A 25,711-nucleotide genomic window follows, 5' to 3' on the forward strand; every position below is an offset into this window, starting at 1 on the left:
GAGCTGGGTCTCTTTAGCTTGAAGAAGAGGATGCTGAGGGGTGAACTCATTCATGTTCATAAATACGTCAAGGGGGAGTGTCAGGAGGACAGAGACAGGCTCTTTTTAGTGATGTCCAACGACAGGACAGGGGGCAAGGGATACAAGCTGGAACATAAGAAGTTCCACAAAAATATTAGGAAAAACTTCTTCACTGTTAGGGTGTTGGAGCACTGGCACAGGCTGCCCAGGGAGATTGTGGAGTCTCCTTCTCTGGAGACATTCAAAACCTGCCTGGACGTGTTCCTGTGTGACCTACTGCAGGTGATCCTGCTCTGGCAGGGGGGCTGGACTAGATGATCTTTCGATGTCCCTTCCAACTCCTAACATTCTGTGATTCTGTGATTAAATGCTGAGACTTTTTTCCTGCTTTGGAGGAACAGCAGGCAAGGGTTACAAAAATTTTTGGCACAAACAAAACCTTTGATAGGTAAGTGCGGCCAATTCCACTTTATGGTATGTCAAGATCCAGAGTAGATGTAAAAGATCAACTGAAAATGAAAGAAAATTATTGTTCTAGGATACTTTCAGCATCAAATTTTCTTGGGAAAAGCTGCTGATACCACCCACCACAGTGTTTTCCTATTCTTTTTAATGCTAAAAATCCACAACTTCAAATCATTCATATGAAGGTGCATTGAAGTTTACTGATAAAACTTTCAAGTAAATACATACAAAACTTCATGTAAACTAACTCAGAAATAAAAACATTTAAAGGTATCAAACTAGTAGAAGAAATTTAGTCAAAGATTAGCAGAGAGCACATCCTGAAACAAGAATCAACTCTCCTATTCCTTTATAATACACAAATGTCATTCTAATCTAGAAAAACCTGGTCACTTAAGATACTAAGCAAACCATATTTAATATGTATAAAGCTACACAAAAATACACTAATATTTATTTTAACTTTTTTCTTGATTTCTTTTTCTTAAGGTGCTACTTTGCACTGCACCATTAGCAATGAGATGGACATGAAGTCACAGACACATGTAAAAGACAAAGGGCCATCAAAAGACAAGACAAAACAGGGAAAAAGAAATGAAAACACCAATCAATCTTTCCAGAGTTTAGCTGGGCATACCTGCTCTATTAAGGGGCCAAATCGTAAGGATCATGTGTAAAGAACGTGAGAATTAGTCAAGTAAGTATATATGTAAATGATATAACTCCAAAATTTAACGCACGGCTGCAAAGCTGTCAACCTAAACTGATAAGAATAGCTGTCAACCTAAACTGATAAGAATATATTTAATTCATATGCTCATGGCATTATGCTGGATTCAATCCAGCAGCCACTTTATCTCAAATTTTGATAGGATTATTCCACTGAGAGCTTGCATTACCAATTCCTACCTTCTAGCTAGAAGAAGCTGAACTAACTGAGTGCATCAGCACCACAGCTTTTGACAGTTTGGGTTAAAACTTGCTTTACACTCCAGTAGGTTCATTGAAGCTCAGCTCAGTCTAAGGGGAGTGCTTGGCTCCCCTCCTACACTTCGGCAGCCCAGCTGTGAAATTAGTGGCCCAGTAGTACCAGCACTTCTCTCACGTTTTATTTATCTTTCACAGAGGTTCACTGTAATAAGCTTTGATTGCTGTGAAGAAGCAGAAGCCAACAGGAAAGCTACCAGAGATGGCGTTTGACACATGCTAACCCCAAGACCCATTTTACCAGCTTAAAACAAACACCCAGCCTGAAAATCGAATGCCCCTGTCGTCAGTAGATTTGGCAATGATTTCAGTGGGATTAGGATTTCAAAATAAGTAACGGGCTTAGCACAGCTCCCAGCACACCACCAGCCCTTTCTGCCTGACATCAGGGCTAAACCTCACCAACGAACGAAAAACACGTGGAAAGATGTAAAGGAGGCTTAGGAATGATGCCAGCGCACAGCAAGAGAGCAGCAGTGAGAAGCAGCGTCTGGCATACGCACTTGATTTTCTGAGGGAATGGCATGCACAGGATGGTGTGGATGAAGGTGGTGGTGAGGATGATGAAGGTGGTGAGGATGATGAGGTCTCATTTAAATCTTCTGGATTTATCCAGTAGGCACGAGTGTCCCGATTACCTTTCTTACTAGTACAGCTGATGTCGCACTGGAAAACATCTTCGCAGCTGTCACTTTGCAAGCGCTCCTTCTGGAGAAGTTTGTCCACTCTCTGTATAATACACTCCAGACTTTTGTCAACATTCAGCCAAACTTTCTCCTTAAAAGAAAACGTTTCTTTCTCAATTTAAGTAACAAATCCCTTGGAAATATATTTCCCTGTGCGAGTCTAGTCACAATTCCTCTGCAAAGTTTCCTCTGGGCTACTGCATTTACATTCGTGCAAATACAAACTCTGGATATATAAATGACATATACCAGCACATCAACAATATACAGCAACATGACTTGTGTGGCAAACTGCAAAGCTACTCCCTAAGTAAATTTGCTAAACCATTTTAAGTGCCTCTTCCTGCACCATCATTCCAATTTCCAGTTGTTTATTCTTGAAACTCATGTTTGACATAATAATTGTATACAATCAAACATCTTTTTCCCTATACAACTCAGTGAATAATAGATAAAATTACTCTATTGTATTACTAGATACGTTACTGGATTGGCTTTATTCATATCCCATTACTGTGAGTTTGACTGTAAGCCCAAGTATGCCAAAACAATTAAAATTAGCAAGGATCCACTTCCAAAATGAATTGGATCTTATTTCTAAATTAATATTTCACAATATTAATACTGGTTTTAATTAATCTTGATTATTTTTGAGATTTAATTCACTTCTGTTTACATTACACAACAACAGAATACACACAGCCCAATTCTCATTTCAGTTGGCACTGTGGTAAGGAAAACCATTTAAATTCTTCATGCAAACAGTTTTAAAATGCTGATCATAATCAAAACAGATGGACTGCAAGTTCTAAATATTTAGATAAAAGCCAGGAAGGTTGAATTGCATAGCTAACAGATGTAAATTATGCTTTACCTTGGAGAAGTGTAAGAGCCCTTTGTAGCACGGTCGGGTTTTTTACTTCAGAAGCTCTTACTGTAACAATCTCCATTGTTCAGGAGATCCAGAAATATTTATGAAGGTCTGTTTGTATGCCTATGCCAAGGAGTAACTGAGCCTAAGCTAGAGGGAGTGTCTTTGCTAGGTGACCAATGTACCAAAAATAGTCATCCTATGAATATCTGGTGAGCAGTTACAGAGCTTATAAAAAAAGAACACAGCAAAGAAAACCTAAAAAGAAGAAAATATTCACCACTCCACCAAGTGAACGTACCCATTCCTCTTCATGCCAGTCCACCTGCAGAGAAGATCGACTATTTCTTCCTGTCCATCTGGCCACAAGCGTATCCTGATCATTCCTCAGCATCACTTGCTCCCCTTCTCCAGAGGTTGGAGATGCTTTTGAAGCGATGTAGTCTGGCCTTGCAGCATTCAGCCCGTGTATTGAATTTGCCAACAGCTTGCAGTCACAGACTGTGACAAGTTGCCGGGTCTACAAAGCAATAAACACCTCACATTTTAACAACTTCTCATTATTCTATACACAATTTATGCTATATTCTTGCGCAGAAAGAAAAAAGAATTATCGCCCTGTAAAAGAAACCAGCCATTGTCTAGGAGTCTCTAAGGTACCCTTAAAATGATTTTACAGAATAGACTTAAAAAGCAATAAAGCATTCCAAAATACAAACAGCACATTTTCAGTCAGTATTACTGCATTAGCCACGCAATTGTTGAAAATTTCCCTAATAAATGTGCAATTCACCTTTACTTGCACTTCACTCTCCATTGATAAAAGCTTAGGACAATGTGCAAACATTTTTATACCCAACAGAAAGGCTGCCACACCAAAGAGAGCATGCTTAACTCCACCATCCTGCATGAAATTGTAACAAGACTTAAGAGGATGGCTGATTATAAAATGCACTAGTCAGTGCAACTTCTTCCCTGTCTTATTTAGTCATGTTGTAATTAATGGATTTCTGTAAGTTTACATGAACGTAAAAAGTATCTGGCCTCTTAAAAAAAGAAAACAACAAACAAGTCCTTACTATTTTATATATACACATTGTCCAGCTGCAGAAAATCCCACGGATCAGTGATACATGCTGTACTCATTTAGAGTGAATATTATAAAAAATAATATATTTACAAGGGGTCACATTATTTATTGCACTCTGCGTAGTTGTATGCATATCCCCTCCACTGGGACAAGTTGTGGCAAGTTGACTGGTCATTACTGCCATTTACAACCTTCCGATCTGCTGCAGGGGTAGAAAAGCTCAGTAAAACCATATTTGGGTTTTTGTCCCTGTAAATAAGATTGTATTCAGCTGTGGCTCCAGTCTGGTTTCTGTGAGCATCCACCAAGAAATAACTGATTCATATTACTATAATTTAAACAAAGGCCATGTCAGCATTATTCCTCATTTAACCAGTGGAGAAATATAGAATTGTTTCATTAACTTTTGCCCAGTTGCTGCTGCTTGACAGAGGAATGTTAAAACTACCCACCAGGTAGTTACGGAGAAAAAGTTGTAAGAGAAAGCAAAGAATGCAAAATTCTGAAATACGATTAATGAATAGATGGAACCAGGGGACATTGCTCTCCACTGCACTCTGAAGAGGAGGTGAAGGCAAGAATGTGAAAAGTAGGAGACAATCTAAATAAAAAGCAGTGAATTTTAAAAACTGGTCTGATTTTGCTTTTTCTAAAGGACTGTACATGTTATAATACACCACTGAACAAGGTAAAATACATGTTTCAAGAAAACCTACTAAAGATAGATACAGAGGAAAAAAACACATTCATTTCAGTGTGGAAAAGTATTATTCTCCTACCTTGTCTGCTAGGATGGCAAGTGTTCTTTCAAGGCCATTAGCTGATCTATCCTTGGCAGCTCTTGAGAGCCTTTCTGCATAGTAACTGACTTGCGTTTTCAAGGTGTTGATCTGTGCAATAATTTCCTTTGCTCTAACAATGTCCTGTGGGATGTATATTATTGACTGGGAACCTGTAGAAGTGCTGAAAAAGAAAGACCGATTTTAGGGGAAAATTTGGTCCAGAGGTACACACATTACTGTGGCATGCTGGGGAATTAATGGCAGACAACAACAATAATTTACCTAAGCTAGCAATCAACAGTGAAAGGCCAGTGGGCAATTGCACAGCAGGAACACGATCCTAGAGCCTTCTCTGCCTTTACTGAAAGCATTTAGGTGCAGATTTACTAATCCCTTATGCCAAGGGTCTGTGGGCAGATCTTGTATACCAGAGGGACAGTTTTGCTGAGAAGAATGTGTGCGATAGATTTTGCCATCAGATACAGAACCACTGCTGGCAGAGACAGCTTGCCCCACTCTCCCTCTCCTTACAACACAGACACTTCCCTGAGACCTGCTTTACAGGCCTGTTTTATCACATAGGTGCTAGCACCACGAAAAGAAAACCTCCGCTCCTAACACAGAAATGCCACCCAGATCCATAATGCAAACTCTGTGGAATTCACAAAAGATCCTTCTGCTAGTACATTATTTCCTCTGTGGCAGAGGTGATTCAAGTTACACCAGCAAAAGCAATCTTATATAAAAAACCAAAGTATACTCCAGGTTAATCCAAGGACTTAGTGTAGCTTCTGTTAGCACACACTTACTGTGCTAAAGTAGGGACATGATACAACTCTAGCATAAACTCACCTGTAACAGTATAAACTAATATCCAAATTTGGGCTTTTCCATATAGTAAGGAAAATAAACTATACCAATAAAACATAACTTTATACTGGAGTACTGAAGCTCCACTATGACTGCTTACTTGGCAGTGGCGGAGAATAATTTATTTTCTCTGAATTTAGTTGTCTACAGAAGTTACTCATCTAGTTCAAGACAGGTACTTGGACTCCCTCTGTAACGGCTGGGAGAGAGAATAGCACTTCTAAAGGGTGATTTAATCCTGTCTAAGAAGAGCCATTCACAAAAGCTGCCTTTTAGTTTAGAAGATTACTTTAAGCTGAGGTTGTGCTTCTAGTTAACTCTTGGGAACCAATCCGCTACTTCCCTTTGCCAAGCAATACGCTGTTTTATCCCTCCCAGTAGCAAAGCTATATATAAAGATCAGGCCTTTACATTGGCTTTGGCTGTGATGCCCATTCATGACACGGCATCAAGCATGAGGTGACACCAGTTGTATTGTATCTAGATTTTACTCAATTTTTTTTCCCAGTCATTAATGGCTTCAGTACAGTAACAGTGCAGAAGAAGCTGCTGTTTGCACCAATGCCAGGACTCTTTGATGGGCACAGCTACGCTGAGAGACTACACAGAGAGGAGTTACGTTTTCAGGCACAGTTACCTCAGGTCATGGCCATCAAGGAGTGTGAATTCCTTGGCTAGCCCTAGAGCAACACTGTTAACTTTTGCAGCATGTCTGTGAAGTAAGACACGAGGGTTGTGTGGAGCGTGCTTTCAAATCTTTGCCAGAAATACCAGTTCTTGTCCCTTAACTAATATTAAGGCAAGGGAGGAGCTTAATCCCAGTGTCTGTTCAAGCTCCATTACAAGAAAAGACAAAGGATTTGTTTTCAAAGGATATATATATAACAGAAGTGATTCTTGAAAGAGTTTCCTTTTTTGTGTCCCTCTGGTCACCTACTTAAGTGGGGCAGAGAACAACCACTCTCCAGTATTGCTACGCCATGCAGCAAATTAATCTCTGTATGTGATTTGTGCTTTCTGTTGCCCGGTGATCTTGGTGACAATTCCTCTGAGCAATTTGTTTCCACGACAGTGTGGTTAACATGCATAAAGACATATTTGGTAGGAAAGGCCATGCAGCATGTTGAGATCTATTTAGAATTATTACATTTTTAATCACAAACATTTGCTGGGATGATCAAGGGGAAAAATTTATGGTGTAAATTCACATATATTTACTTTCCAACCTGCAACTGCTTTTTCAAATGAACAGCTCTCATTGTACTGTATCAGCAAACTGAATTAAGGGTTCAACCTTCAAAATGAGTAATTTAGAGCAGAATGTCTGTGCTGTTGAACCATCAAGTAACCTTTCCTTTTCATAGCACGGAAAATCACAGTCCAAAGAAAAATAAACAAAAGTGAAGTGCAAATGTTTAAATGAAGACATGGGTTACAAAAATATTAACCATGTCCAATCTATCACCATATAGATTTAAAGATATGTGGAATTATCTTTATTATCTTCTACCTCTGGCAGAGAAGTGTCTCTGTCCAGAGAGTTTTCACTGGAAATAGCGGAAAAAATATAAAATACTTGTGTTCTGATCTTCAGTTTTCTGACTTCTCATGATCAGAGAGCCAGGAAGCTAGCTGTTCATTACAAACAAACATTGCAGATGAGATTAAATTCATTCACACATCATGTTCTATAAAGCAGCTACAATACTTAGAGCACAATTAGGGATGCCATGATGCATGACATTAAAAAGCCCTGCACACTTTAAAACACACCAGATCTTTGCCAAAGAAAAGAAAGAAAATTAAAAATAAACCAATCCGAAGAACAGAAACCCTCTCTACAGAACTCTCAGGAACAGAAAACTCACCAACACTCCTCATAACTGCTAAAAAAACAAAAAACCAAAATAAAATTAGCAGATTGTTAGCAAATACCAAAAGCAGAAAACAAAACAAAGGATGTTTGAGGAAATAACTTCTTTGAGCCATGTTTTTAACAAGGGGGGTATGTAACAATTAAACTTGTATGCAAAAAAATCACAGATTGCCAGATGCCCATATGTTGTTCTGGGGAAATGTTGTGGCTGCACCAAGCACAGTTTTGCCAATGAAAGGAGAAAGAATTGAATGATGTTGAAGTAACAGTGACACTGAGGTGATGGATTTCAGTTCTACTATACTGGCTTTTATGATAACATAAAAGTACTTAAAAGGAAAGTTATTATTTGAATGTTGAACCTGCAGTTTTTATTGATCCAGAAGGAATAGTTCCATAAAGCTTAGAGAAAAAGTACTGGGCAGAAATTAGGCTCACTGATCAGCTTAATTATTTGGTAAGTAGGCAAAAATAAAAAGGAAAAAAAAAAAAAGATGACGACATGGGAACTTAGATATTGCAGGAGTGAGGCCCACTTCAGTAGCTGAGTTGACAGAAGGTTATTTCAGAAAGCAACAGTGGTATCAAAAGAACAGGAAAGGTGAGCTTAGCATAACAGTGTTTCCAGGTTCACAGTTTCCTGTAGTCCTGTCCTAGTGCACTCTCAAAGTCAGGAATAATTACATCAGGCATATTTTGCATCAGTCTTTTTATCAGTACATATCTGACTGATGTTCACAGGATGCTGCTACTCGCTTCACTGCCAAAATTAATTCTGCAGTTGGCAGAGCCTGGTTCCCACGTCACTCCCTCTTCTCATCAGCTCCAAATCCTACAAATCCTTTCTTTGGAAGGGCATTATCAAGGTCTCCTTTTCCCTGACTACAATGACTCCTTGTCCTGATGCTCTCACTCTTACTTGAACTCTTGATAATGCAGCAAAAGTAATGATAGAATCATAGAATGTGTTTGACTAGAAGGGACCTATAAAGGTCATCTAGTTCAAGCTCCCCACAGTGAGCAGGGACAGCTTTAACCAGATCAGGTTGCTCAGAGCCCCATCAAGCCTGACCTTGAATGTCTGCAGGGATGGAGCCTCCACCACCTCTCTGGGCAACCTGCGCCAGTGTTTCACCACCCTCATTGTAAAAAACTTTTTTTCTAACATCTAATGCAGACCCAGGAAGCATTATCCCTTCTTTGGGTGCTGAAGTGAGTGCCATGCCAGTCTCTCCCCTTAGCATGTGTGACCTTCCCAATTTCTACCCCTTCCTCTAGCTCATATGGTAGCACATAAAGAGGTCACTAGGGAGTCCCTGAAGATAGGACTGTGGAGATCAAGTATCCCACCTGCAGAGCAGAGTGAGGCATCCTGATTTGTGCACAAAACTTGAGGCAAGGCAGAAAAGCCTCCAGCAATAGTCCCAGAACCAAACCCAAGTTGTCAATGAGGAATTTGCCTATCAGGCACAGCTGTTCTGTACTGAAGAGAGTTCAGCCACAGGACCTTGAAGCTATGAGATGGTTGAAAGTTTCCTGAAAATAATGGGTTGAAAGCATGATGTAGTACTGCTGAGGAGGTTCTACAGATAAATTTTCTAATCCACAATTAGGCAGAAATCAAATTCAACACTTAAATTCCTTAAAGTGAACGAAGAAGTATCCAGGGAAGTTAAAGATTTCACTAAAAGGACTCTTAGAATGAGCCCATCAATAAACAAACAAATACAGTAATATAAAGGGGAAACTGTTTTCCAACTCATTCTTTGGAAAAAAATACAAAATAATCTTCACATCATATAGTAGAACTATTGAATGAAGTGTAACAAAACCATAGAATGGAGTGATGTTCCACATCACTGAGCATGGACCAGGAGGAAAAGGCACAATCACAGTTAACACAATAACATTTCTACTTACTGTTTCTTTGCCTCTTCAAATTTATGCAGCTTTTTCCGCAAGCCACCTGATTTAAAGCCTTGACAATGAGCTGCTGGTGCTCCTATGGTGACTATGTCGTAGTTCTGATCTGGGATGGACAAAAAGGACTTACAAATGAAAGCTTGTCTTCTTTAATGTGGACAAACAACTGTGGAAATTCAAAAACTATGCTGAAAGTAATTTTTGTAAAACTTTGTGCCAGTGTTTTGATGGACATGGAAAACTGAATTGGTTTAGGGGCTCATGAAACTCATCAAGTACTTTTGAGGCGAAAGAACCATACTCAAACGCAAGTTCTCTGCTTCTCTAATGTAGAAGATCGACAGTGCGTAAGAAGCCTTCAACATTGGTCTTTGCACAAAACTTGCCGTTATCAGTATCCCTCACATGCATGCATGGGACAAGCATGTGTCCATGGTCAGTGGGAATTAGTGTTAAAAGAAGGGAAAAATTAGGTTATTTACGAAGAAACAAGCCTAATGTGAACAAACTGGTGTGATTTCACATAATCATGCATGATGGTCCCCAAGAAAAAGTGCACAAGCTTAACAACTAACAACAGTCAGAATCTTTGCTATTCTTCTACAGTTCAAAATGACTGAAAGGGACATAGTTAACTCCAGAAGCTAGTTTTCTGACCTGTAGAATTGCAGTAATTATACTTACACCTCTTCTTTTGCAGAGAGAGTTGGAATCTGAGGATAGAAGGTGCTACAAAAATTCCAAGTAGTGCTAGTACTAAAGAGCAGTAGTGTGTAGAAACTTGGCTATATGGTTGAGGACGGAAATCCATAAAAAAAAAAAAGTAACAGAATAATGTGAAGAAAGAGAGAAAGAAACAAATACCTGATCCTCCATCATCCTGGACTCTCATTCTCTGTATATGTAAATTCGTAGGAACAAATTCCAATTTTTTATCAGCTTTCAAGCTACTGGCTTTAAATGAAGGACCTGAGAAATGCAGGAGGAAAGTAAGTATAAAAACCCTCTGCTTCTGCTTATGCTAAAACATTCAAGGAGCTTCATTCATCATTTGCTACATGCTGAAAGTAAAGCAGAGAAAAGAAAATAAGATATATCTTTCTTCACTGTTCATAATTGTTCTCTACTTTAATGGTAAAACAGGAGAATGAATAAGAGAAGATATATATTCCCAGATTGTTAGCAAACTCACAATAAATGTTAATAAGGAAAACTAACAATAGTATTTTTTACTTATCAAACATTCTGAGTTCCCAATTTCAGAGAAGCACTAATTATCACCATTGAGTAGTACCACATTATTATGAAAATCACCTTTATACTGGTGCAGGTCAGTTAGATTTTCCTGATAAGTTAAAATAATTGTTTGGTACTGAGTAACTATTTGTCGACGAAGGCTTTCCCAACAAGGAGACAGTTCTCCCAGTTCTTCTAGTTCACAAACCCTGGGGAAAAAAAAAAAGAAGAGGGGAAAAAAAAAAGACAAGAAAGGTGTTCAGCTCCGTCACCCACTTGACCAAGAACAAGTTTCACATTGTGTCAATGTATTACCATCCTGAGCTGACACATTCTCAATTTACTCTGGTCTAATGTAGTCATCAGACTGGAAATGCTTCCAAACACAGGTCCCAAAGCACAGCTTTGCTCCAGCAGTCCGTAGGTTCATAGGTTCCTCACAGGCACAATATACTGTGCTCGCCCCCAAGGAGGCTCAGGTGCTGGTCATAACCAACGCTTCCCACCTTTCTGCAGGAGCTCTCAAACTATATGGTCACTTGCAAATGCTGGGCACTGTCATCAAGTCAGGAGATTTGGGAAAATAAGGACCCTTTTTAGGCCACTCCACTGAACTTTGGTGTCTCTCAAATCGGAAGTGTGACAGAGCTTAGGTGGGAAATTAGCACCTCTCTGGCATTAGCTACAAAGAGTATCACGGAATCATAGAATGTTAGGAGTTGGAAGGGACCTCAAAAGATCACCTAGTCCAAACCCTGCCAGAGCAGGATCACCTACAGTAGGTCACACAGGAACGTGTCCAGGCGGGTTTTGAATGTCTCCAGAGAAGGAGACTCCACAACCTCCCTGGGCAGCCTGTGCCAGTGCTCTGTCACCCTCACAGTGAAAAAGTTTTTCCTAATATTTTTGTGGAACCTCCTATGCTCCAGCTTCTAACTGTATCTGTGCCAGATATCTACACAACAGTTTAGAAGGCCAGGCAGGGAGGTTAAACACTAACAAGAGTCTGGGGAGACAAAAGATGAGCCAACAAACCCTTCAACCACAAGATTCCAGATTTTAGGCATTCAGGTTTCACCATAGGTGGAATAAAGGACAACTGGGTACCCTTAGATGTGAACAGAAAACGTCTGGCCTTCCCATTGCACCCCAATCGCTAGGTTATCAGTCACAATTCTGTTACACAGTGTTCCCCAAAAATGCTGCTGGGAAAATATTCAGCATATTTCACATTCTGCTTGTATTACTGTCTTCTTGGATTAAGATATTATTTGGAACAAACAAAGAAAGGAAAATGTAAACAAGTCAACACCAGACACTTCCACAGCATATTACCACAGAAAAGGCAGAACAATCATTGGCCAAAAGGATCCAGCAGTTCTTTTTGCAGTTCTCTCAACATCCCCAATCCATATTTTTAATCAAATGCCTGTATATAATTTAAGACAACATTTCACAGAACAATTCCCCCTCCGCATTTTTTAGGATATTATCAGAAGGAAGCAGATTTCCAAGAAAATCATCAGATTAATTTGCCAGTAGGCGACAGTGTAAACTATTATTTGTCAGTGACTTGGAAAAAAGACACTTGCAGTTTCCTCTTGTAAACTGCTTTTGCATCAAATGCTATTATGACTACCTTGTCAATCTCCTGGCTCAAAACTAACCATGCCTCCAAGCCCAGGTCATCCTGAAGTACATTCACAGCTTAACACTTCAAGTTTACTTGTTTGTCTCATAGGTCTAAGGGGATGTGCATGCCATAAATAATTAGGTAGTCAAAATATCCCCAGGTTAGACATTTCCTTTCAAAGAGCTCTGGCTTAGAAGAGGTTTATGTAAGATGTAACAGTTGTGATTTCCAAGGACATTTTAAAAGTCACCAGGATGTTAAGACGGAAGCAGCTGTGCTTGTGTGGCTGTCCGGCATTCCTCTGAGCTGCAGCACAGAGAACAGAGAAAAGAGCGCTTGGCCAAATCTGAGAGATCCTCTGGATGAAAAGTGTGACTGCATGTCACTGAGGGCCATCTCAACTGAACAGAGAAAAGGAAGTCTTTCTTGTTATTACACAAAAGTCATATTTACCTTTGAGCCATGCAATTCAGAGCATAGAAAGCTGAATTAGCAATCACCTGGGCTGTTATTAACCTGTAACTGTACATTATATTTATCCATTGATTGCTATATGATTGTAGTAAGAGCCTCTGAATGGTCACATTTCATGGCCAACACCTTAAGAAACTTCACTGTCCACAGCCTTACAGAAAGCCACATTTTCTTTACCTCATTCACTCTAAATTCTTCTCTTACTATCTTCAAGTCCTTAAACTACATCCATCAAAGCTTATGGGCAAGCTTGCCAGCTCTTTACATTACTATGACTGTAGCATATAATGAATAGGTGTTTTTAAATGTACAGTGTGGAAAGCTGTAGAGAAACAAAGACTTAAAATAAACGAGCAGCCCGTGTCCAAATGATAATGGCATATCTCAAGCCCTCTCCATCAAGGCTGTTGCAGGACAGTTAGGTAAGATACAGCATTCACTCTAGAGAGTCTAACCTTTTAAGTGCATGTCACTAAACTAAAACTCAACAGTAGAAAAAAAATAAATTAAAAATCAGTCTGAACCTCAGAAACTTAGTCATGTCATGCATTAGTTTTTTCCATATGTTACAAAAAGTTACTATCTTCCTGTGAAAATTTATCATTTTTGCAAAATATGAAAATACCTAAAAACAGTGGCTTCTGCCATGAGTAACACATGATTTGCTTTCACAATATCCCCAAGGAATTTAAATGTGTGAATACAGGATAATGATGGCAATAGATAGTTTTACTTTCAGTTAAGATCAGGCTTAGTTAGGTCTCTAGGAGTGGATTCAAATACAGACAAAATAAAAACCTAATGCTCAAAAATATAGCTAAAATTCTTTTCCCATCCCAATCTTGGCTTTAACAAAGGATACAAAACCCACTATGTTTGCAAACCATAGCCCACGAATATAGGGAAGTAAAACTCATAAATGAGTATGCTGTCTGGAAGAGAATTAATTGCTTCAAGAAGAAGCAAATTCAGAATAAACCTACCAAATGCTTAAAGATTTTCTTCTCCCTCCCACCTCCTAAAATGAGAAAAAGTCATTGGTGTTCTAGAGTGTCTCACTTTACCCGTTTCCATTCTGTTTCTCTTCCGTTCAAACCTATTCTTCTGACTCGCAAAGACATCTCTTAGGTCACTGAGTAGAGTCAGCGCTCCTGTCATCTATCTTTGTTTTGGTTTCATAGCACAGAAGGGAACTGACTTCTTCAGGGATCAACTTCAAAGTGGTTCATATTTTTCTTCTCTGCTACTCTAATTACTCATTCCACTCAAATGGTTTCTGTGTTTTCTCTACTCCCCTCTCAAAATCCACAGCAGGCGGAGTTATTACTCTTTCATTTATACTGTCTCATCTATCCAGACTTCCCCCCACCTATGAAACATAGAGTTATGCTTTATTTTTAATTCAATCTCATTTTCCTCTTTATATTAAAACTAAACTAAGTTTAAAATCAAAGTGTGCATATATTTATATATAAAAAAGATAATGTGACAGTCCTAAGAGAGTCTCACAACTGAGGCCATATTCTGTGGCCTTATCACTACTTTTGTGAGAGGAACAGGTAAGTCCAAAGCACAGCTAACTGCGGCACAATCCAGAGCGTTCACTGGGTCATCAACAGTCTCCCATCAGCACCTCTGTATGTTCCCACTGCCATATGATCAAGCCCAAACTCTATACTCTGCCATGAAATCTTATACCCTGTAACTGTATGGCCAGCAGCTTGCTGCTTGTATTATGTTTCTGCAGTGCCTCTATGCATTGACACAGATATATTCCTCGGTAACTCAGTAACAGCCGTTGCTGTTGTACAACTGCATGTGTAAACTGATGTGAACTCACCGGGCTGCGTCTTCTTCTAGAAGCAGCTTCACGAATTGCCTGGGGATGTGCAGAGACAGGATGCTCTCAGCCATCTGCTCCAAGATTCTCAAGTGGTTTCCATCAGTGGTTGGGAAGCGATACATTCGGCAAATGGCGCCACCAAATACTTATGGAATTAAAATCATTTAAGCACAGGGTTTGAGTTTAAATGTACAAAGACTCTCCTTTTTTAAAGTAAATGGCATCACTTCACTACCATGCTGTAACACACTGCTCTACAGATCTTGTTTAATCAGGCATCAGTCTAACTTTTCCAAGCATGGTCATTCCACAATGACCATTCTTCTAGCGTTTGCAGGAAAAGTCTCCAAATGATTTAAAACACCAGTAAGGAAATGAAATAGATATTCAACTTCTGAAATACTTTTTTTTTAACCCCCACACACTGTGCATTGTTCTCACATGTAATCATTTGCTGGAAAACTAACCCTTCTTCAAGAACTTTCTTTTTTAAAGCAACTGCTTTCCTCTGTTCCTCCCCTTCCCTCCCAATGATTGCTTAGGAATAGACTAGCAAATTGCATGGAAAATTTTATACTACGGTCAACTTAATGTCAAAAGTTTGCTTCTGCTGTTTTTACTGCACAACATATTGCAGATGACAAAATAATTTATTCTTGTATGACCCTCAAAGGCTGCTAAATCAGTAGCCTGTTCCTATTCAAATGAAACATCTGGTTAAGCACCCTGGGGCCACAGGCAGGCAGCAAGAGATTAGCTTTTACTGATGCCTAAAGCTTACTTGTTGCAACCCACAGCAACTTACTAGATTTCAGTAGTGCATCCTTCCGTAACGAAGCATATTTGGATCTGATTCCTAAAGATTCTGTCAAACTTTCATCAACTGGCAACACCATCTAAACAAAAACAAAACCCACAAATAGTAAAGAATAAAACCTCAGTTCCAGGGCAATATGCAGTGATGACCCTATTGCACCGACTTGAAAGGAATATTCAACACAACACGTGGTTAAAATAACTATTTCAAATATGTTTACTGTAGAAAAAATCTAAGCATTCTTATTTATTTCTACTGAACAGTTCAAAATGCTGTAAAAGGTTTCATCCAGCCCTTCAAGTACTTCATGTTAGCATAGCTCCAGAGTCCTTAAAAGTATTGCATCAGTATGTGGCAGCTACAGTTCTGGCTTGATATAAGGTGATACTAATCCATATCGTGACTGAGATGCACAAATATGAGTGCAGTTATCACCAAGATATTCAGAACATAAGGTTTACAGAATTAAATATAGGCTGAGAAAGGACTATAAATATATGTTATAAGACAAAATTTGTGGATAAAAAAATAAATAGAGTATTGAAGTGACATGTTCAGTTTTATTAATATCTTTTTAAGTTTCCCATTAAAATTCTGGAAATTCCCTGAGCATCCCCATTGCAGCTTTGCTTAATGCCATCTTCCAATTCACCAAGTGAACTAGATTACTATATCTTTGTGAAACTGGTTATCAATGCACCAAGGGCACCAATGTACAGCACCACATGCCTATTCTGATGAAGGGCATAAGCCCTTGAAGCTAAAGCTTAACTGTAAACTAAAATATTCCCCAGGACTTTTAACCCCAAGCATGAGCACCAAGAGCCCTACAAAACATACAACTGCTTCAGGGGATTAGGCTGTTCTTTACAGTATTTTGAAATTGTAAAGCACTACTAAACATCAAGATGGGCAGGAAAGCAGACAGCAGGTGTCGGCCTAGCTTATTTCAATGCTGGCAATAAATCCGCGCTTTTCTGAATTTTATACAATACTCACCCTTCCATTAACTGTATCAGGTGACCTTGTCACTGGAGGCCTTTGGTCAGTTTTTTCCTCCATTTGCCATCCAATAACTGTAATGTTACCTACACGGTCACTTTCAGCCGACCTGCAACAAACACTCTGCCTTGAGATTTTTTTGGAGGTGGACCTGTTTATCAACAAGGGAACACTTATAAAAGGCTATTAATCTTCAAACTTAATGAGCATTTCAAATAGGAAGCTTTTCAACTTCATTTTACATATTTTACAAAGTGTTATTCCAACAGGAAAATGCTCCCCTCGTTGTACAGAGCTCCTAACTCAAGGCAACCTAAAACCATGCATGGATTTCAATACTTCTATAAAACCAGAAAGAGTTCACATTTCACAATCAGCCTCCTGCAGGCAGAGGCAGCTTAAACTGTGAATATTAACATGTAGCAGATAATTTGACATAGTGTGTGCCTGTGCGTGTGAATGCTGGTAAGTTTTGATAATATGTGAACTAAAGAGAAGTAGCACATCCCAAATCTTCCGCTTAACAGAGAAGTCATTCAAAGCCACCAGTCAGAAAGCTGATAGCATCCTGTGCTTCTGCAGATACACTATTTAGATTGGGACAACTGGGGACCTGACATTCCAAAGAAAAGCTGATGCTAAAAAGGATTCTGAAATGAAGTGGTCTGGAAGAAGAAGGTGAAGATGCTCAACAGAGGAAAGATCCCTGAGGTGGAGGAAGATCTTGGAAATCAGGAAGTTGTGAGGCAACAAATGCCAGAGACACCCAGTGACCTGGACACTAACAGTCGAGGAGCTGCACAGCACAAAGTGACACCACTTTCTGTCCCACGTTCCCAGACCAGCAGCCATCTCCCTGCTGGGGAGGGAAGTTGACACCATATCAACAAGTGACTGAGGGAGGGAGTCAGAGAAAGAGAATCAAGTGGCGTAAAAGCTCTAATCCTCCTGGTCTTTAAACACACACCAGTACCCAGATCTACCACAGCTGTCATTTATTCTGTCTCACTCCTGAAACACAGCACTTTCGGCAGAGACTTTATGATGTTATTTTAAGATAGATTGTAAATGATATTTTAAGATTGTTGTTTACCACTAAGAAAAAAAAATAATCTCTGGAATAGGCAATACCGGAGAAGAAGAAGAAATAAGCACACAAGTAAGTATAAGAAAAGGCTTAGGTATCCAAATCATGCAGGATGTTTAAAGACATTTCTCAGCATCCAGCTTATACATCCAAGGGGTTACATGACAATGAGAAGACATACAAGTATTCATAAACATTGATAATGAGAATATACTCGATACCAAAACAAGAAAGTTTTAATAAAATCCATTTTCAACTTAGTAATAAGAGAATCATAGGTTGTGTTGAGTTGAAAGGGACTTTTAAAGATCATCTAGTCCAACCCCCTGCAGTGAGCAGGGACAGCTTTACCTAGATCAGGTTGCCCAGAGACCCATCAAGTCTGACCTTGAATGTCTGCAGGGATGGGGCCTCCTGGGCAACCTGTTCCAACAGAATAGCCATGTCTAAAACACAACCATGAAACTCCCACCATCATACTTCTCTTCTTTTCATCTTCCTCAAAACATCCTCATCTTCACACCTATGATAAATTAGACTATTTTACCCACTACCAATACCATACTTCCGGTGCCTTTTCTGTCTCGGCTCCCTCATCCGTTCTCTTCTGCTAAATCATGACAACTTTTCCTTCACAACACATTGCGGAAAAGCTGAACTATCTCTTCTCTTAGCGTGAAAGGCTTTGCTCATATTTTTTCAGTTGTTTCTGGGCTAAGAAATTTCTGCAAGGTCATCACAGTCACTGTCTCTAGTGCTGACTATGCTGATACCACCAACAGCTGACTTCCCCACACCTTCTCTGATAGGGATGCCTGTTGTACTTTCAACACATACTACTACAATGTGCATTTACATATCAGATTTCTCTTTCCTTAATTGCTCTTTGCTTTCTTCATTTTTCTCCAGTCTTCTACTTAACTTTGTCCCATACTGGCTTTCAAGAATGTGGTTTGATTCCTATGATTAGAGCTACTACCTTAAGGATTGCTATTAGACTCATACCATCTTTTTCATTCCTTCCTGGGTCACGTTCTTTCCACAAAAGTTTCCAGCATGAATTAAACTAGAAAGTTACATCAATCAATGTTGCTGTAATGTGACTCCTCCTATTCCTAGTCTATTATATTGATAAATATACAATTTAGGTGGGTGTTGAAATAGTAAATCAAGCCTAGGTTTACCTAAGTCAAGGTATTCCAAACTGCTAAGATAACGCTCTCTTTAAGTGGCTTTCATTCTCCCCATCACAGGCTCTTTTGCCACTCTCCACAGACACAAATGCCGAGGTGATAGGATGAAATGCACAAAAATGAAATTGATCTTGACAACACTTTCTTGACTTGTAGAACTAGAATCAATGTCTAACATTTTTCATCATGTTGGAAAGGTCTTGTTCTATATGTTTAATTATCACGCAACCTAAAATAGTTTTTCCTTAATAGTGGCCTGAAGCTACAAAAACCAACCAAACAGTTTTCATCATATCTTAAGGATGATTTCAAGAATTAATTCCTAAATGGAGGAGAATATTACAAACCTTAGTGTTAAGTGCAACCTGTGACTCTTCTCCTGAAGAAGTTCTTTTACAGTGAACATCCCAGAACCCAATAAATACATCTGAAAGAAGATGAGTAACGGAATTGTAATTATTTACTTTTACAATGAACAAAGGCTTTCTTCACAGCACAAAACTCCAAAATACAATTATTATGCACAAAAGTCTAAGAAAAAATATAATTACATATACATATACATATACATAATGAATTCATAGACTTTAAAATTTACTAAGTTTGGTAGTTTATCAAAAGTACTTTTTCTGCTGGAGTACAATAAGCATTTTTCTTTCTCCAGGATTTGAACGGAGGTACCCTAATATGTGCAAGCTTAGGCCTAGCAGTACAGGAACACTGAAAGCAATGACGAAATGAGGCTCAGACTGACAAGGTCAACACTTCATAGTGCTTCTCTGACCAAAACTTGCCTCTTCCTGAAGAACTTACCACCACCGGAGGTATTTCCTTTTCCTCAGAGCCTCCCCATGGAGCGCTGTACAGAGAGGGACAGCTCTGCTGCCCCTGAGGAAGCCATGGGAAAGCAGACATGTGGGGCCTGACACGGTATTCCAGGCAACGGTCTGAGAATAAACGGTCTGAGTTGCCCACAAATTCAAGTAGTTACATGGGATGGCTGGCACTTAAATTTACTTCAGTAAGGGAATAAATCTTAGCCCTGAACAAAATCACTAAGGCAACAGGGCAGGGTGATTTATGGAATTTAGCAGCTCTGTTCAGAAGGACTGTTTCATTACTGGGCCAACAGTCCCAACATTTTGGAACAGGCTAGAGGCATTGGATCCCATTCACTATCTACTGCAGTAAAAAGGCCTAGAGCGTAAGAGAATAAGCGACAGGACCTTCTAATTTAAATCAGTGGTTCCCAAGCTTGCTGCAGACAAGCTTATTTGAGAAAACTGGCAATGCTCCCTATTCGGCCAAGTCCATCTCACATTTTATTCCTCCTTCCCCTACCCATCTGGTTTTCCTTAGGATCAAACTTGCTACCCCTTTGCTTTCTTTCACAAAAGTTACTGATTTTATCTTCTTGCCTCTAATTTCCTTGCTCCACACTGACAGGCAACAAAAAAAGGAAAACTTACTGTTCCCTGAGATCTATCTTTGACATCATACACGGAGAGTTTGATTTGTGTCATTTGATTGATAAGAGAGTCTTGGAAAAAGGCAATGCTGCTTAGAAAGATAGGATTACTTGTTCCCTGTAATCATAAACAAAAAAGGCAAAAATTAATGCAAGGTGATATTCATTAGGAAGAAATGCTTCCTGTGTTAACTTTGAATTTAAATCTAATCCAGGAGTACCTCACCACTTACCTCAATAATTTCTGTCTGTGCATGCTTCGTCCAGAATGCCTGAGGTGGTGTAGTTACACTCACTGCTACAAAACTATTTGGTTTTCGATCTAGCGATGGAGTTAGCAGCTCACTGCAAGCTTTAGGTATGCAATAGATAAATAAATTTAGATTCAGGATCTTTTTCATATTGCTCTAAGACTCTACATTTTTATAGAAGCATATTATGCACCCTGAGCAATATAGCTGTGAAGGGCTAATAATAACCATTCTACTGCCACACTATAAAGACAGACATCACTCACCTTTGTGCACGTAAACAGTAGATGTGCAGTCAGATGGGTTTATCCCCAAGCTGTAAATCTGTAATTTAACTTGTTCTCCTTTAACACCTGCCTATCCGCCCCCCTTGGTATAGCTCACTAGAACAGCGTACATGCACAGGTTTTCCTCTGGGAATCTCATGAGCACGGCTGCATTTGATTTGAAGTCATGCTCCATTAATCCCATTACCAAATGGCATTTTGCCATGGAAGACAACTACCAAAAATTTCACTGAGTGACTCTACACAATTACATTAAACTTCAGAGCCAAATTGTATTTAGCCAGATACAGGCTACAACAGCATTGTCTGGCTCGGCTTCAGCCAGATGCAGAAAGTTAATTCTGAAATTTACCTGAGCAAGCAAAACATTTAAACATACACTAAAAAGTTTTGTTGTTCTAGATACTTTTAATTTATCTGAAAATATTTAAAGAATCTTATTAAGGTCTAAAGAGTTCTTGTTAAGATTATTATTCATAACAGAATTACACATATCTGAGAAATTTTTCTAATTTTTCATTTCAAACATAATGTTAAAAGCATAACCTTACAACTACTAACCACCTATTAAGCCAAGAAAATCATACTGCAGCTGAAAACATGAAATGAATTTCCATGAAGAAAATACTTTTTACTTGTTCTTCAAGTGAGGTGAGTCAGTGTACAAGCTTCTTGTTCAAATCTCACATAATCACTTGACAGTAAAGACTACGAGAAAGATGGTGTGTGTAATAGTCGGTAACTCTTAGAAAATATTCTGTCCTAAAATGGTGTTTCAGGCAAATCTTCACTTTGCTTGAAGGCTTGAACTGTTGACATACTGAGATTGAAGACAGTTTCATTGTATCTTCACATAAACAAAATAAACATTTAAAAAAATTTATGGGAGAGATGTTTTAATTACAGAATTTTAAAAACATGACAAAATCAAACTGCTGGCTGCTTATCAAAAGATACTGTACAGGCAGCAAGAAAACTGTACATATCTCCATAAAAATCAAAGCAAAGTTTCAATTCTTAGCATATGAAAGGCACTTCAAAATCAACAATTTAAGAACCACACGCATACTCAATACCATGCATCACTGAAATTAGCATAAAAATCACTAAGCCTACCTAAACTGAACTCTAAAATTGGCTCATCTGGGTCCTGAATGTTTCCTGTAAATCAGAAAAAATTAACACAAGATTAGCCAAACATTGCTGTCTTTTGAACCCTTTCCTGAATCTGCAGTCATACAGAGAAAGAAATTAAATTTTACAGAAAAAAATAGTATTTTTTATTCAATGATCCATGACTGGTATTTAAAATATTTATTAGCTAATCCTTGGTACCTAAAAAAGAACTGGAAAACCTGAGATGATAATTTTATAAAACATGTTAAAATATGTAAAACTATGCATGATTATATGGAATATGAGAATATAAAATGCCAAATCTCAGTAGAAAACAACAGGATTAATCAGATATGTCTCCTCTGGGATCAGTGAATAGGGAGAAGTTTGAAAGTACCTGTCTCTCTCACTAATCAAAGAAAGTCTCTGGGGGTTAAAATCCTAATTTACTCACCATGATAGATGATGGAGATAATTCTCAGCCCCCTGAACACTCTTGAAAATTTTATGCAATGTCAAACAAGGAGGTTGCCAAGACTCTTCCTAGACCTTGACATTCTTTTGTTGTCTTCTCCTGTTGCTTATTTTTGACTGACAAACATAACTGCACAAAATCTGGCTTAATTTCTCTCTTTTTTCTTCACTCTCCCTTTTTAATGTTTTGTCTATTTTAAAAATGGTGTGGTTAAGATTTTTTAATATTTTAGTATAATTCCTTTATCTCATTCCCTAGAGATAACCAGACACATCAGAATCTTCTAGCATATAAAAGAAAAACCAATGTTAGTACAAGGTAGATTTTAAAAGAAGCAAGAGAGCAAGAGCTGACACCAAGGTACCTACCTGTTAGAGAAAGGCCTAGCATATCAGAGGTGACATCAATTGTGGAGGCCCGTTGCACAGTGCGGGATTTTGCACCATGGCGGGGACTGTGTTCTCTTGCTGTCATTTTGTCATGAAGAACCCTTCTCCTCTGGCTGCTCGGCTTTGCTGATGTTTGTCTTACAGAGTAGCAGTGTGCAGCAGGTTGTCTCCAATTGCTATTCCTTTAACATTATCACGCTAAGCAATACAGAGAGCAAAAACATACGCCATAATTTAGCTACTGTTCTTTTTAACAACAGCAACCCTACTGCCAGAAAATTGCCTCAGGTCATTCAAATAAAACGCTCAAGGCAGATCCAATGCACAGTAACTTAATTCATATGAACCGTACATCTGTAGTATTTTACTGCAAATTGTTGAAGACTGTACCACGTGTAAGAAAGGCTCTTCTGTCAGAGAATGGGGGTTGAGACTCGTTAACAGACCAGCTGCTCTTCTCTTTTGTCTAAGTTATTAAACCATCCTTAATGAAGTTTCCTCGTTTTCATAATCCCTGGGGAGCACAAGTAAATTTGTCAGATGGGGCCTCTCTCTGCAGAGGTAGGACAAGGGATAAGGACAAAGGGACAATGTGTCGGCAGAACAAAAGGGCAGGAAATGTTGTTAATGTCTGCACACTGTGTTGTTCCAGCTCTACTGCCATGAGAAAGGGATATTGAAAACTATAAATAAAACCTACAGGGCTAGAGTGAGGCTGAAATTCTGGGATAGTGATGGAAAGAAAAAGCAAAAACGCTAGGCGTGCTGATGTGCCACATGGCAGCGTCTGCGCTTCTCCTTCACCCTACACTTTATCAATCTACAGACACCCATGGCAGTTGTTCTTCCCTTCACAATGCCTATAAAGCAAAATGTTACAGTAGGAAAGAAACACACAGCCTGCAGATAATTTGGTCATGTTGTTAAATGTGGTGCTTTTGGTTTGGGTGATAAATTTGAGTGCTCCTTTTGTCAGCCAAATTAGCACTGCAGCGGAACTTCTGTATCCATTTCATAATACTATGGCAAACTTCATTCATTTAGGAAGTGAGATTGGGAGTAAAATCTTATAAATCTGCAAGGTAATAAATAATACAGTGACTTAATACTTTCACAGCAGCCCCTCATTCATTTTACAAAACATTTGAACCATGCTGCATAATGGAAACATATGTTTCTTCCTTCTAGGTCAATGGACCTAAAAATGGGCAAGATGCATTCTAATTAAATAAAACATCTAGCTCTTATTTGTGTTTTAATTTGGCATTTTAAAACTGTCTGAAGGCCTCCAAAGGAACAATGAGCCTGCCCAACTTCCATCTCTGAATTTAACTAGTCAGCATCTCCCTCTGGAGGATTTCAAAAGAATTTCCCTGTCTCAAAACATCTTAACTAGCACTTGTTCACTGGACATCTGAAATTCAGATGCAAGTTAAGCATCTAAGACAACTCAGTTAAATACAAACCCTGCATGACCTTAGGAATAAGATTTTTAAATGCGGAACTCATTCTAGGGGGGAAGGAATTTAGGCCATGTCCATCAGATGAGCCAGTCTTTTGTCACTCAGAACGAATAATTTGCTTCGGGGTGCTTTAGCTCAGGTTTATACACTAGAATGTCATAAGCCAATTCCAAATAAGAAAAAAGGGAATTCTTGAGTGAAACAAGCAGAAATTGAGAGGTCTGGACATTCCATCCCCAAAAGCTTTGAAACTCAGTGACAGTATAACAAAACAACGTTCTGCTTACAGATAAAATTTATTATGTCTAAAAATTAGACAGTTTTTCAATTCATACAGAATCACAGAATAGTTGAGGTTGGAATGGATCTCTTGAGCTCACCCAATACAACCCTTCTGCTCAAAAGAAGGGTCACCACTAACAAGTTGCTCAGGACTGTGTCCAGTTGATTTTCGACAAGAAGGCACCTCTCTGGTCACAGAGGTTACGGTTGTTCCAAAATTTGATCACTCACAGCAAAAAGGCTTTTTTTATTATTATTTTTTTAATGTTTAAGTGGTTAGGTATTTTGTGAATCATGAGTCTTTCTCAAATAGTACTGAATATCCTAAGATTTGATCAAATAAAACTTTCACCAAAAATCATTGCTAGTTTGAAGTCTTCCCATTATCATAATTTTTTCCCTTTTTTCAGCAATTTATTTTCTTGAGTTTCTTCTTTATGTAATGTGACGTTTAATGGCTTTTAAGTCCAGTAAATCTAACTGCCTAATGAACGAGAACAACTGTAAAACGTACTTGCAGAGATTTAGACAGGATGCCATTGCGCCTTTCCCCAAATCCTGCAAACACCTTATTAGAGAACAACTAACATTTTCACATAAGTACAGGTCACACACCAGGTAGGTTATAGAGTCAAGTTTTTTTCAGCTAAAATCTCTGTAGCTGCTGACATCCTTAAAAAGGGTCAGCTCTTGAAAAGTCAAAACAGATTATTTTCTGTGTTTTGAAGCTATTTCTATTTAAATATTACTGAGCATAATAATTTTCCAAGGCTCTCTAAGTTCTCAACTGTTCATTTAAATTGCAATATAAATTTCTCACCTAATGGTGCATTTTAAATTTACTTACACTAATCATACTTACAGAGGGCTCTTCTCCTCATGTGTGGAGGGATTCTGCATATCATAACATCACTTAAGTCCACATCTAAAAAAATAACAAAACAATCAGCATACACAATCAATCCTTTTAAACAGTGTAAATCACAACCAACGGGCAGGTACCATTCTCACATTAACTACAAATTAACTTCTGATTACTAGCTCTCACATTAAAGTTTACTGAAAATAGAAAAGGCATATGATCCTCTGCTGGATCTCAACCAACACTAGTCATAGGAATAGCC

At 38.7% G+C, this 25,711-nt stretch overlaps 1 protein-coding gene across 1 annotated transcript; it reads right to left on the bottom strand.

Annotated features, from left to right (window-relative positions):
- Positions 1-1,976: 1,976 nt before the first annotated feature.
- On the bottom strand, positions 1,977-25,510 carry INPP4A (inositol polyphosphate-4-phosphatase, type I, 107kDa; the record flags this gene model as incomplete). The annotated part of the gene is made up of 16 exons (XM_009865083.1): positions 25,450-25,510; positions 22,822-23,040; positions 21,979-22,023; positions 20,558-20,676; positions 20,326-20,442; positions 19,204-19,283; positions 16,574-16,685; positions 15,563-15,653; positions 14,755-14,902; positions 10,886-11,016; positions 10,436-10,540; positions 9,569-9,677; positions 7,641-7,658; positions 4,900-5,083; positions 3,332-3,550; positions 1,977-2,250 (listed from the first exon to the last, which is right to left on the bottom strand). Coding segments are annotated over exons 2-16 (1,858 nt in total), but the record flags the coding sequence as incomplete, so codon positions are not given.
- Positions 25,511-25,711: the final 201 nt, after the last annotated feature.

Source organism: Apaloderma vittatum, unplaced genomic scaffold (assembly GCF_000703405.1).
Source record: "Apaloderma vittatum isolate BGI_N311 unplaced genomic scaffold, ASM70340v1 scaffold21692, whole genome shotgun sequence".
Lineage (NCBI taxonomy): Eukaryota > Metazoa > Chordata > Aves > Trogoniformes > Trogonidae > Apaloderma > Apaloderma vittatum.